The 14,664-nt window shown below is 44.0% G+C and overlaps 1 protein-coding gene across 2 annotated transcripts in view; it reads right to left on the bottom strand.

Annotated features, from left to right (window-relative positions):
- Positions 1 to 9,217: 9,217 nt before the first annotated feature.
- Cnga3 (cyclic nucleotide gated channel subunit alpha 3) overlaps positions 9,218 to 14,664 on the bottom strand; it is a 29,898-nt gene continuing 24,451 nt past the window's right edge. For both annotated transcript variants that reach the window (XM_031368819.1, XM_031368820.1), the window contains 2 exons: positions 13,103 to 13,209; positions 9,218 to 10,608 (listed from right to left, as the gene is read on the bottom strand). In XM_031368819.1, the coding sequence (XP_031224679.1) occupies positions 9,218 to 10,608; positions 13,103 to 13,209 (1,498 nt within the window). The remainder of the gene's footprint in view (positions 10,609 to 13,102; positions 13,210 to 14,664) is intronic.

Raw genomic sequence — 14,664 nt, 5'->3', positions numbered from 1 at the left:
CAGTTAACTCTTCCTGGAAAAGACAGACCCCTGAGGTGTGTCTCTTCATCGATCCCAGATCCCATAAAGCTGACAGGATGAACCATCCCAAGTACAGAATTAGAGATGGTTACTTTTCTCCTGTGGATTGATGCAAGGCTCCTCTTCCCAAAGTTCTGAACAAAGGGGTATTGTAGCTGTGTGGTAGTCTGTGGGCATGTGGGGAGGTGATTTGGAAGGCTGTCTTCAGCTCACTGTTTCAAACACTGAGACAGACCTTTGGTGGGTACAGGTAATGGCAGAAAGCCTTGGGCAGGCACCTGATCTGGTGCAGAGTGTGGGGCCCTGAACCATCTCCAGTGTCCCTTTGTGCTATAAAAGCATCACAGATCAGGGGACGAGGCCACATGAGGGAGTATCATGGAATATATTGGAATCCAAAGGGGGCTCAATACACCTTCGGGCCAATGTCATTACTTTAAGGGATGTGTCTTTGTTACTCTTCTGTGATAAAACACTGTGTCCAAGGGAACTCATAGAAGGAAGGGTACAGTTGGGGTGGGGCTTCCACTGAAAGTCCACTCTTACATTAAGAGTTCACTGTGGCTGAGAACTGTGGCAGTCGGTGGTAACGAGAACAGGAAACCGAGAGCCGACATCTTGAACCCCAAGCACAGCGAAGAGAGAACAAACTGGACACGGAGTGGGGCTTTTGGTGTCAGTGCTGGCCCTTAGTGGTATTCTTCCTCCAGCAAGGCCACAAGACTCAAACAGAGCCACCAACTGGGCACCAACTGTTCAAACGCCCAAGACTATGAGGGCATTTCTCATTCCAACCACCACAGGGTCCAAGTGCCTCATTCCATCTGGTTGCTTGGTTCCTTGGAACTCAGAACATAGGTTCTCTTTCCTTGTTGCTGGGTTAGGAATTTCCCCAGCTTGCCCTTTTGGCTTTAGCAGCATTGTAGGTGAACCAGGGCACAATGCTGAACTATCCAAACGAAGCTTGCTAGACAGCGGACAGCCATGTTTGGACTGCCTTACATTCTGTGCAGTGCCTCTTGCCCTCACTAGCATCCAAAGCTGCTGTATTATGGGGATTATGGTAGCATGGGATTTAATGTTGAGAGCCTAATCTAAGTATTCAAAGACCCCGAGGGATGCTCCTGTTCTAACTTCATCACTACAAGCTCATTGTGAATGTCATCTCAGAAGTGACATTACTGATTCGCGCAAGGCCTGGGATTTTTGGGGGGAGGGATACTAACCTCTGATACACTAAATTACACATTTAAAACCATGAACCAAAGAGAATACAAGAGAAATATCACTGAGTGTTACCAGTTGAAAATGCTACAAGATATGGAACATTGATATTTATCATTGGTTAGATGCTACTGTTTTGGACTACCTACCCTAATGGTTTATTTATGTATGTGGGGGGATTTCAACATGAGTTTTAGTGATGGTGGCATCCATACTATAAAAGGTGAGTAAGGGGACTTTCTCGCTCACAGCCAATGGCTCCCCACTGATCCTGCCTCCTCAGAACTCCAACTTGTCCAAATCAGGTTCCTGTCTCAGTTCATGACTTCTGTCCACGTCATCTTTTGGCTTTGATTGCCACAGCTGAGTATCGTGTTACCGCTGAGTTTTGTTTTGAATCCCTGACACTGTGACCTGACTGGTCCATTTCATAAGTTTTACAGAGTGATGTCATTTGTTAGTATTGCTGGGTAAGTTGACCATTTTGATCCCTGAACTCTGGCTGAGGTTGAGACATTGTCTAACCACAGCTACCAAATCCATTCATGCCTCAACAGGGAAAAAAGGGAAGCTTCTATTAAAAGAGACCAGGAATGACAAGATGTGCTTAGGGTTAATATTCATCCTTTTGTTACTGATTTATGAGAACTCTTGATGTATTAAACATTAATTTTCTCTCATGTAACAATTTGAAATCAGAGAAAAATGAGTGTCTGCATGCTCCCTTGCTTACTTGTGCTCAACTGGATATGTGCACTCTTATACAATTTGGGATACCCTGCCTAGGGAATGGTGCTACCTGCAGTGGGATAGGCCTTCCCAAATTTATTAACCCATTCACCTTGACAGTCTCTCCGCAGACAATCTCTCACATGCTTACAAGCCAACCAAGTGTAGATAATCCTTCACTGAGACTCTCCTCCCAGGTTCTGAGTTGTGTCAGGTTGACAATTAGAACCAAGCATCAGAGGGGTTGTTTCCTAAATGTAAACACATTTAGGAAATGTGGAATCTTGGCATTTTGACACACAGGTGGTGTAGCACAGGATAACTATGAGGTTCTCTGATAAAAGCATTTGGGTGTTTCCTCATTCCAGTAGCCCCAAAGTAAAGCCCACAGTCCCTACAGTAGAACAGTTATTCCTCTCCATTGAGCCACTTAGAGACTCCTCAAAGCAGTGATTAAAAAAAAAAAATCCTCTGAAGTCATAATGAACCTAATTCTGAAAGATTTTACTCACAAACACTCTAATCTCTTTGTGAGAAAATATGAGATAAAATAACCAAGTGCTTGGTGTATAGGTAGACACTCCCAGTAAAATGAGTGCATGACCTCCCCAAAAGACATTACAAAATGTTTACAGCAATGTGATTGAGAATAACTGAGACTAGAAATAGGACACATGTCCCTAACCAGAACAGATTATTCCTGCTACCTTCAACATTCAATAGTACACAGTCATGAGACTCTCATAGACTTCTCTTCCATGTTGAACAGCACAGATCAATCTTAAAAAGAAAAAAACAAAAACAAAAACAAAAACCAAACCAAACCAAAACAAAAAACTAGACTCCATTTATATGGAATTCAAAAATGGGGAAAACTAAATCTCTAGTGATTGAAGTAAAAATATGGTTAGCTTGGGCTGGCGAGATGGCTGGGCGGGTAAGAGCACTGACTGCTCTTCCAAAGGTCCCGAGTTCGGATCCCAGCAACCACATGGTAGCTCAAAACCACCCGTAATGAGATCAGATGCCCTCTTCTGGTGCATCTGAAGACAGCTACAGTGAATTACACCAGAGTGAGCAGGGCCAGCAGAGATCCTGAGTCCAATTCCCAGCAGCCACACACATGATGGCTCACAGCCATCTATACAGCTACAGTGTACTCATACAAATAAAATAAATAAATCTTTTAAAAAATATATATGGTTAGCTTTAGAGTGTGCTAGTGTCTGCAAAAGGACACAAGGAGCCATCTGCAGTTTCAGATTTGTGCCACAATGATCTGGGTAGTGAGGACACGTCTACATGTGAATATCTGTCAAGCTCTGGGTGTAGGAGCCATCTTTGTCACTGTACAGAGGTCACACAGCAATTAAACAGTCTCTGAATCCCGTGGTCTCACTCTCAACTACTTTCACCTGGAAGTAGTCTCTCCAAATAGATCAAGAACAAAAATATAGGCCAAGTATTTTGTTATGAGATGAAACTGACAGAAGTAACAAAGCTATGAGTGGGTAAATATGCCTCAAATGAAAAGGCGCCGATATGATGCAGATACCAGCCGTGGCAAAAAATCAAAGACCGGTACTTTTAATCCTATAAAAACAGAAACTTGGCTCCAGTTCTGGCTCTAAGATACATGAGTGTGGCTCTACCTACATCAAATAATTCACAGATGTCTTCTGGAATTCTCTCATAAACACATCTGTCCTTTCTCATGAGCTTATTTATCCGGTTATTTATTTTCCAGACACTTACTCGTAGCATCAGTGACCTTCACGTTGTAGTTTATTAGAATCTAATGCTATTTGATTTTTAAAAAATTGCTAGATGGCTTTCATTTTGGCCGCTGGCCAGACCATTTCAGAAGAGTTTTGTGTCCTTTTGACATACCCATTTGTGGTTTTCCAGCACATTCTAGCTTCACAAGATGGTCCAGGTATAAATAAACCTATTTTTTTCTTCTCCAGCTCCAGAATCATTCTGGTTCCTTTTATTGGAGAAAGATATCTAGATACCAAGATGGGTGTTTACTGTATTCTTTGCAAAAAAAAAATATTAATCAGAGCTAGATAGTCTGCACACACACTATCTCTGTGTCTGTCTGTCTTATGTATGTATATAAAGAAACACTATTATAGTGTTTGTTCTTGATCCCTGTGATGGTGGCTTTAATTGTCAACTTGACCCAACTTTGGAGGAAAAGCTCAATGAAGGGCTGCCTATACTGGGCTAGCCCATGGTCTGTAGGGGATTGTTTTTATTGATTGATGTGGGAGGATCTAGTCCACTGTGGGTGGCACCATTCCCTAGGCAGGGAATCTGAACCATATAAGAATATCGAGGCCAAACTGAGAACAAGCAAGGAAGCATGCACACATTCATTTCTCTTGGCTCTTGACCATGGATGTAATGTGACTTGATGTCTAAAGTTCCTGCCCTGTCTGAAATCTAGAATTGTAAGACGAAATAAAGCCTTTCTCCTTTAAGTTGCTTTTTTTTTTTTTTTTTTTTTTTTTTTTTTTTTTTTTTTTTTTTTTTTTTTTTTTTTTTTTTTTTTTTTTTTTTTTTTTTGGTCACAGCAACAGAAATGAAACTAGAGCATCCTCTTACTTATTTGAAACTCCTTTCTCTATGGTAAGCTTGTCTTCCATTTTTTTACTATCCTTTCCATTACCAACTTCCCCATACATAGTATACATGTAATTTCAGAGTTATTCACCAACACCCCCATGTTAAAGAATTTGCAACTAGACATGTGTTTGTGTCAATTTCTTCTGTCTTTGGATTTACTTTACAGTCTTAAAAGATACTTAGCCATCATTTTGCCCTAAAGTCTCAATAAGATTAGGCCCTGTGTTTGTTAGAATCTTCTTTCCTTCCTGGAAAAACACTATATCCCTATTTATATTTAAAATGTTGTTTTCACTAAAGTTTGCTTAGGCTACTCTCAGATTCTCTATGTAGCTGAGGCTGGGCTTGAATATCAGGCCTTCCAGCCTCCATTTCCCAAGTGCTGGGATTATAGGTATATGCCATACACCTGGCTTAAAGTTGACTTGTAATGATGTGTAGCTATGGGAGTCCAGGCAAATGTATAAGGTCATGTATCTACAATACCAGCACCATAAGAAGCATGTCACAACAGGAATTATCTCCTTTGTAACCACCTGTCAGCCTCTCTGAGCTCCTGACGACCACTGAGATCCTTAACACTCTTATGATTTACTTTCTCTAGAGCGTCATGTCAACAGAATGGTTTTACACGAATCAGCGTAACTTCTTGTTCATCCCTATTGCTAGGCAGTGTTGGACTGTATGGATATGTTTTTCTTCCATCCAGCTGTTGAGTGGCAACAGGGTTCCATCCGTGTGTGTGTGTGTGTGTGTGTGTGTGTGTGTGTGTGTGTCTGTTTATAAATAAAGCTATTGTAAACATTCATGTACATGCTATATTTGAATATAACACCTCGACTGCTGACCTATTTATTTAGGGCTTTTTCCTGGACGTGTCCCCAGTGCATGGAAAGTGGGACCTAAAGTACATGGAAGACATTGTCGGTTAAATTCAAGGTTCTTCTTGCTATCCTCATTTTTCTAGAACTTTCCCTAAGAGGCAACTGGGGAAGATTGGAAGACAGGCAGAGGGAGAGGGAGTGGACTTGCTTGTCTACGTGATCCTCTGATTATGGAGCCTAAGTGCCACTTAGTGGTGGTGCGGTGACAGCAGCCACTGCTTGATCTGGAAGAGGCAGCTGGTTCTAGCTTCATGTTCAGATTCTAGAACCTTACCCACAGAGCAATGCCACTCCTTAAATATCTCGAACATCCCTTTGTTTGCCCATGTCTCTAAGTTCCTGGAGTATCAGAGATGGCCAATGGTAACTCAGCCTGAGAGGTGTGAGTTCTAGTTGTGGGGTGACTCCTCCAAACACTTTTCTTTGTGTAGCTCCAGGCCTGAGGCTAGACAGCTCCTTTATGCACTTACCATCCCCCAAATAACGTCGTCATCCATTTCTGCTGATCAGTCTGTCCATGTAGTTACTCCCTCTGATATATGCTCTCTGGTAGAATATGTAGTAGGTCATATATTTGTCCTTTATCCTTGCATTCTGATAGCTCCTTTTTGTTGCTTTTAGGATCAAGGCCACAGTAAGCATCTACTCATGTCTCTGTGTACCCAGGGCATTGTCTTTTGTGCCTCTGGCTGTGTATGTGCCTTCCCAGAAGTATGCATCCCTAGTTCATCATTGCCTGATCTTTTTAGGGAAACCATTGTTCTAGGAATGTACCCTGAGGCTGAATCTTCCCTTATGACAAGAGCTGAAGCAGGAGCCATTAGCACACTTTAATCCAGGTCTTTATCTTTCCTATATAAATATAGGTGCAGGCATAATTGATAGCTAAGGTTGTTAAAATGTATTCATCATTATAAATATTCAATGTTATAAAATATATAGCATTTCGGATTACATTTATGCTGATGATATGAAATTGAATCTATGCTCTTTAATAGACCTAGATCTTCTAACTATTTAAAAGCATTAAACATCAGATGTCCCCACAGGAAATGGTCATGTGGTCCACAAGAAGAGACCTAAATGCATAATTGAACATAGAGTATATTTTTTGTATGAAGTACATTAGGATTCAATTATAGATTATGGCATCTATCCACTGAGACTTCAACATTGTCCAGGAAAGGGTTGGAAGAATTTTGTTTAGTAGAAAGAAAGGAGGAGCCAGAGGAGGAAGAGGGAGGGAAGGAAAGAGAAAGAAGGAGCAAGGATGGGAAGGGAGAAGAACTTCCAGAAGAACCCAGAGCCATTGCACACACTAGGGGAAGTGAAAGATAGAACACCCACGTCCTGTTTCACAGTCAAAGAACCCAAGGGCAAAAGTGCCCTTTAACTGTTGCTAGTTAAAAAATAGTTCTTTCAGTATCCAAACTTTCAGCTAGCTAAGAGCCCAAGGATGCAGTTCCATGGGGGCTTGAAGCTTTTTCAGGGTAAAGGTGCAGGTTACAAGGACATTGGCCATGAGTCTCAGCTTTTAAGTTTCAGTTTTCGGCTTTGAAAAAAAAATTATTTTATGTGCATGGATGTTTTGCCTGCATGGATGTCTGTGTATGATGTGTGTGTCTAGTGCCTATGGAAGCCAGCTGAGGGTGTTGGATACCCAGGAACTGGAGTTAATGATGGTTGTTAACCACCATTTGGGTGATGAGAATCCACCCTAGCTCCTCTGGAAGAACAGCAAGTGCTCTTAACCACTGAATCATCTCTCCAGCCTTAGTTGTCTGTTCTTAAAACTCGGCCCACTACCCCAACTTTTCACCTAAGAGTCTCTACTTAAACATGGTTTTCCATGTAAAGCTAGAATGGGTGGTGACAGGTGACTCCAGCGGAACTAGGCTATTCTTGTAGTGACAGTCGGGGCCTGGCATCTACTTTAGACTCCTCCGAGAAATCTCACCATGTAACGCCCTTCTCAGATACTGCCCCAACTCAGTGCTTGCCAATTTCTAGGAATCCCCCAAGTTCTATATCAATGGCAGCCAGAAGTCCTTACTCAGAGGTCTGACTTCTAGGATAAGACAGGAGGCTGTCTTTGAATCCACTGAGAAATGAGATGAGACATGCTGTCCCATCAAGTGGCCAGATGTCACAGTAGCTGGATGGCAGGGAGTCTAGATTTGTTTCCCTGACTTGAAGGGATCTCCATTTTTACAATACTGTGATACTACAAAGTCAACATTTCCAGGGGCCCAGTAAGTACACGTATGGGGAGATGCCAGGCTCAGAAATGTAGCCCAAACCATCCTGTATAAAGTTGAACTTAAGTTACAAGTTTGTGTTTATAGCTTCCTGCTGTGTTCTCAGTTTTGTTTGTTGTTTGTTTAGATTGAACCCAGAGCCATTGCACACACTAGGGAAGTGTTTTAACACCAACTTATATCCCTTTCGTGTTTTCACAATCAGATGGTGATGAAGTGAGAATAAGGAAGGAGATTAAGTAAATGTCCATTCACATGTTTTTTTAAATTGTATTTATTATTTAATGTATGAGTGCTCTGCTGTATATATATCTACCTGCCTGAAGAGGGCATCAGATTCCCCCAGATGGTTGCAAGCTACCATGTGGTTGCTGGAAATTGAACTCATGACGTCTGGAAGAGCAACCAGTGTCCTTAACTGCTGAGCCATCTCACCAGCCCCGTAAATGTCCATTTATAAGATAGCTAGGCTAAGGGGCTTAAACAGCTCATAGATTTCGTAAAAATTAATTGGGTTGCAAACAGTGGCGTGTGCCTGTGGTCCCGGCTACTCGGAAGGCTGGCGTGGGGACAACACTTGGGCACAGGAGTTGAAGGCTGGACTGAGTAAGAGAGCAGGACCTTCACCTCAATAAACATGGGAAGGACTGCACATTTGGATCTGTGCTGGTTGTTTTTTATGTCAATTTGACATAAGTTGGTCACCTGAGAGGATAATTGAGAAAATGCCTTCCTAGGATCCAGCTGTAGGCAAGCCTGTGGAGCATTTCCTTAACTAGTGATGAATATAGGAGGACCCCGCCCATTACAGGAAGGATCACACCTAGGCTGGTGGTGCTGGATAAGAAAGCAAGCTCAGCAAGCTAAGAAGAGCAGACCAATAAGCAGCTCCCCCTCGTGGCCTCTGCATCAGCTCCTGCCTCCAGCTTCCTGCCCAGTTTGAGTTCCTGTCCTGACTTACTTCAATGATGGATTATGTTGTGGAGTGTAAGCTGAATAAACCCTTGTCTCCCTAACTTGCTTTGGTTATGGTATTTCATCACAGCAATTGTAACCCTAATGAAGACAGCATCCCAGGACCTACGCTGGGTAGCCACAGCATGTAACAGCCCAGGGGATCCAATACCCTCTTCTGACCTCCACAGGCAACTGAACATATCCATATACAAACATAACTAAAACATTAGAATCACGTGCACATACGTTCATACACTTGATTGGGAACTCTTCACGCTTTCCAAAGCCATAACCCTTGCCACGTATCATGCAGACCTCATGATAATCTGGAACTTCATGGGGCCAACAACCATGATTCTCATTTCCTAGGTGGACTCTCCCTTGCCATCACACCACTCCCAAAGGATGAGTAGCGCTGAGGTGAAACCACAACCGTACCCTTTACCATGAGGCTGTATAGTGTCTCACAGACAGCTGGCCTCAGGAGAGCAGGAGGCAGAGCCACCTGCATTTTCAGTCAGTCTTTGAAGAGTTCTCCCTATCAGTTGAGAAGCCATGACCCTCCCTGTCCATCTTCCTCTCCAGCTGGCTGAGCCGCTGTTTCAGCTTCATCTGGGAGGCACTGTACTCAGCCAGGAGTCGTGCAAACCTTGTCTGCAAGATGTCCAGGGATGACTCCAGGTACTCGACCTTCTCCTCGACGTCCCTGGTATCTACCCTGGCCGTGACCAGGTCCTCATCAATTAGGTTGTCCTTCATGAGAATCTGCCGACCCTTTTCCTCCAGAGCCCTCTTAGCGTCTGGGTACTCGGTGAGGGCCTCCATGAGGTCGTCCTTGGAGAGGCAGAACAGGTCTGAGTAGCCAATGCTCCTGATGTTGGCCGTCCTGCGGTTCCCTGACTTGCTCCCCTTGATGTTTAAGATGCTGATCTCCCCAAAGTAACTGCCATCACTGAGGACCACAAACTGGGTGACTCCATCATCAGCCACCACAGCCAGCTTGCCCTCCTTGATGATATACATCTCCCTTCCAATGTCCCCCTTTTTGCATATGTAGTCCCCGGGGCTGAACACAGTGGGACGGAGCTTCAGCACCAGCTCCACCAACAGCCCTGCCTCACAGTCCTGGAAGATTCGGACCTTCTTCAGCGTGTCCAGGTGCACGTTGATGGCGATCTCAGCCTTCAGCTTGTCTGGGAGATTTTTGAGTACTTCCTTCTCATCCACCGTCTTCCTGTTAGCCCATAGATAGTCAAACCACCGGATAACCCGGGTCTCCAAGTCCTTGGTTACCTTCCGGAACTGCATGTACTGCTTGATAGAATCAATCTTAGCCTGGAACTCTACCCGGGAAGCGTTCATGTTGGAAATCATGGAGCCCACATTGCCTACTATAGTGGCGAAGATCAGGACACCCACCAGGAAGTCTATGACCACAAAGAGATACTCCTCATCCTTCACAGGGGGTGGGGTTTCACCAATAGTGGTCAGGGTCAAGGTGGACCAGTAGAGACTGTAAATGTACTTCCTGGAGAGACGTCCATACTCAGGCTTGGAGATGTTTGGGTAGACCCAGGAGTCTGTCCCAAAACCAATGAACTTGGAAATGGCAAAGTAGATACAGGCATTCCAGTGGATGATGATGAGTGTGTACAGAACCAAGTTCCCTATCCTGAACATATTGGGGTAGTTGGTCCTTGTCTCCGTGCGGTCAAAGAATTCAAAGAGCCGAGAGAACTTCAGGAGGCGGTTGAACCTCAGTTCCGGGTAGTTCACGCCCAACTTTAAATAAGCCAGGTCTGTGGGGATGAGAGACAGGATGTCCAGCTTGAAGTGCAAGGTCTTTGTGTAATGTTTCCACAGCCTCTTGGTATCCCTGACCATTAAGCCTTGCTCAAGGAAACCTAAGGATGGAGAAGGGACAGTCACTTGGGCACCAAAGAGGCTTAAACTGCCTACAGAAAGATATCGCCCATCATGGTTACACAACAGACAGTGGTGTGTACATGAGAGAAACAAATATTAGACATAACCAATATAAATGTTGACATTCACCCTGGTATTTTTTTTTTAAAGAATGCTTTAATCTCTTCTGTTTAATTTTTCCTCTGATGGGAATCAAATCCAGGGCCTTGTATAAGCTAGGGTTATATAATTGAGCTACTTCCCCAGTTATCTGTTCAGGACTAAAAATTATGAACTAATTGGGTAACTTTGAAAATAGACTGAATCTTAGATGAAAGCAAGGAATGAAGATTAAATTTTAAAAGACAAACCTATTAGAGATTGTGTCGGGTAAGGGAACGTGGGCTTTCCTAATGTTATTCTCTCTTTGTGTTTTGTATGTACTTGAAAATATGAATCATCAAACTTCAAAAACTCAGATCAAAGCCTACCAAGCCGATATCACCAGTAATATTGTTCAGTGAAACAGTGCTGGCCTTGTCCCCCAGAGCTTACACCATGAGGCGCCTTTTTACAAGTTCAAGGTGTCATGGCTGCTAACACAAGACCTTTGCTAAAAATGAAGATTAAGGTTGTCATCATATATGACCCATATAAAGTTCTGATGCTCCTATTCCTCAGGCCATTCTTGTTAAATAATTACCCTCCAGGATCCAGAGAGCCATTGGTTCTAGAATCCCTTAATCTCTTTGCTCCCAAGGGAACCAGAATCCTTAGATGCTTAAGTCTCTTCCATAGGATGATATTATATCTGCACATTACCTGTATATATCCTCTTGATTATTTTAAATCCTCTCTGGTTTTCTTATAGTGCCCAATACATATATCATAAATGCTACGAAGTGACCAGGAGAAATAAAACCAGGAGAAATAATGACCAGGAGAAATAAAACCTCAGAATGTTTCTTTCCAAATATAGATCTCCAGGTGCAGGATCTACGGATGACATGGTGCTTGCACATCTGTCTATGGAGTGCCTTGCATAGCCATGGTGCTTGTGCATCCGTCTATGGAGTGAGTATCTTGCATAGCAACCTGGTGTTGGGACTCCTCATCATTTTATGATTCTTCTGAGTCTGAAGTTCTTTTACTTTTGGATTATGATCATGGCCACCTGGCTTCTTGACCTCTATCTCCCTCAGCTTCCTGCTGAATTTGGCATTGCTAAGGACAGTATCCAAGTACACGAAGGGATGGAGTTGATGTCTGAGTGAGGGCGAGGTTTTGCTCTGAGGCTTGCCTGAGACAAACAGCAGGGTTCCAGTGGGTGTCCACAAAGCACACTGTGCCTGTGTATACCAGTGTGACTGCCTCAGAAGTCGTTCATACCACCTCACACTGTGTGTTGGAGATCCTCTAAGTTAATGAGCTGGGCACCAGTGGGAGGAAGGAGGGCTTGCTACTCTGCATGACTGGGGTGTGAATATGAACTCAGAACCTTGGTTTCTGGATCAGTAAGGTGGAGACAACCTGGCTTCTTGTTTCATGTACTGGGAAAGCAAGAGGAACTGAGAGGATGTTTGTTATGGCTACATGGTGCGATTTGGTGTGTTCCCACTGAGCATGTCAGTGTGGGTGGTAGTTCCAAAATCTTAGCAGCAGTAAGAAGGACCTCTACAAGGACATTTGTGGACATTAGAAAAAGATCCCCAAAAGCTGAGCAGCCCCAGTTCTCAAGCACAGGTGTGTCTGAACCCCAACCAGAGGCTGTTGAAAGAACTCATGGTCCTAGGCCCTGTTTTCAATTTCACTTCTTCACATGTTAAAACTTCTTCGAGACACTGGAGAAATGGCTCAGCAGGTAAGAGCACTCGCTGCCCTGAATTCAGTTCACTGCACCCAGGTCTGGTTGTTCACAAATGCCCATAACTTAAGCTCCATCATAGGGGCCTGACGCTCTCTTCTGGCCTCTCTGGGAACTACGCTCATGCACACGAACTCCAAAAGACTCACATATCCCTTTATAAAAAATAAAATAAAATCTCCAAAAATAACCATAGAAATAAATTGTAAAACTCCTCTGAGAGAACAGAGTAGTGCTTCCTGGACCTTCCACGTTTCTGAGGAGAAGAACTTGGACGATGAACTGTTACTTCACACAGTCAGTACTGAAGGGTCCTTTGATATGACAGCTTAGCCTTGTGTCATGTGACAAAAGTGAGGTCCAGACAACCATCTTGACTTGCTTGCATAACCCTGGGACAGTAGATTCCAGAGTCCAGGTGTTTTAACCCCTGATCAGGTCTTGTTGAAGGATTCAGTATCAAGGTACCAGCACCCACTCTGTGTTTGTAGGTCTCCAGATCTCTCAGGCACCTCTTGGTCAAAGGCAGATAACATCCAGTACACTACCATGAATCTTTCTGAGTACTCTATGGTCCCCCTACTGAGGGCCTGTGACCTGGTCCAGTCAAGTCCTTGGGGCACACTTACCTGTCCGGGCTCGAACCAGCATGTCCACAACATAAAGGACATCTGCAGAGTAGTCCAGGACCAGCCACAGGGTCAGGTGCTCTGACTGTAACTCATCAAAACAGGCCCTGAAGAAGCCAAGTGAGAGATGTGATGGGATGGCCTCGTGTCAGAGCGCAGACCATTCCCTGCCCTTTGTTGTGAATAAGCTCCTTATAACCAGTGGCCATGATTCCTGCAGGGTTACACATATACTTCCCTCTGAGATGAAAACCTTCTATTTTGGAGGGAACCCTCTTAAGATAGGATTTCTAGAGAGGTGAAGCCACAGATATTCTAAAGGGAGGTGAAATACTACATGGATGCTCATTAAGACAGGAAATAAACAATTCAAAGTAGCTTCAGGAAGTCCCTGAAACTGAGCATATTCACTAAGACCCTCCCTCCCCATAAAGTATGTAAACAGTAAAGCCTGCTGAAAGTCACTATCAGTAAAGCCAAGCTTCAAAGAAAAATCTCAGATGACTCAAACAGCCTTGAAGAAGTAGAGAGACCAACTGAAGTTATTAGAAGAAACAAAGATAGATGAGCTACCAGGAAGAGACTCTGATCAACGCAGCCACTGAAAAAGAACTCCGAGAAAGGATTCCAACCTGCTGAGCTGCCTGCAGGCTGTTTAATGTGCATCAGGTTTCCAGCTTTCATGAGCTGCCACCCATGCAGGGGTGGGCTTTGGTGATACAGCTGTCTTTGAGTCATTTCAGATTCCTGTAAATAATTCCAATAAAACTCATTGGCTCACCAAGCTGGAGTCATGGGCTCCATTTCTGGAGTTAATAGGTGTGTGTGTGTGTGTGTGTGTGTGTGTGTGTGTGCCTGTGTCTGTGTCTCCCAGTTAAAGTTTGTCCGACGACAATGCCATGGAATCACTCCATGCTCAGAGAAGTTATTCTGTATATGAATAGAGAAGTTATGAGCCCACAGTCACTGGGCTCATAGGAAGAGGAGCTAAGGGCTTAGATATGTAGTGTGAATTTTAATGATGGAATGCAAAATAAATATTCTACCCACTCACCCATTCACCCAACCACCCAAACAAAGAACTATTCAACCAGCCACCCACCCAGCCAACCAACTAACAACCACCCAGCTAACCAACTACCCAAACAACCACCCACCCACCCAACCAACTACTCAATCAACCACCCACCTACCCACCTAACCAACCAACTACCCAATCAACCACCCACCTATCCACCTAGCCAACCAACTACTCAATCAACCACCCAGCCAACCAACTACCCAATCAACCACCCAACCAAACAACTACCCAATCAACCACCCAACCACCCACCCCGCCAACCAACCAACTACCCAATCAACCACCTACCCAACCAACCAACTACCCAATCAACCACCCAACCAACCAGTCAACCACCCACCCACCCAACCAACCAACTACCCAATCAGCTACCCACCCACCCAGCCAACCACCCAGCCAACCAACTACCCAATCAACCACTCAACCAAACAACTACTCAATCAACCACCCAACCAACCAATCAACCACCCACCCACCCAAC

Source organism: Mastomys coucha, unplaced genomic scaffold, assembly GCF_008632895.1.
Source record: "Mastomys coucha isolate ucsf_1 unplaced genomic scaffold, UCSF_Mcou_1 pScaffold14, whole genome shotgun sequence".
Taxonomy (NCBI): Eukaryota; Metazoa; Chordata; class Mammalia; order Rodentia; family Muridae; genus Mastomys; species Mastomys coucha.
This window is presented reverse-complemented; position numbering and strand designations above follow the sequence as displayed.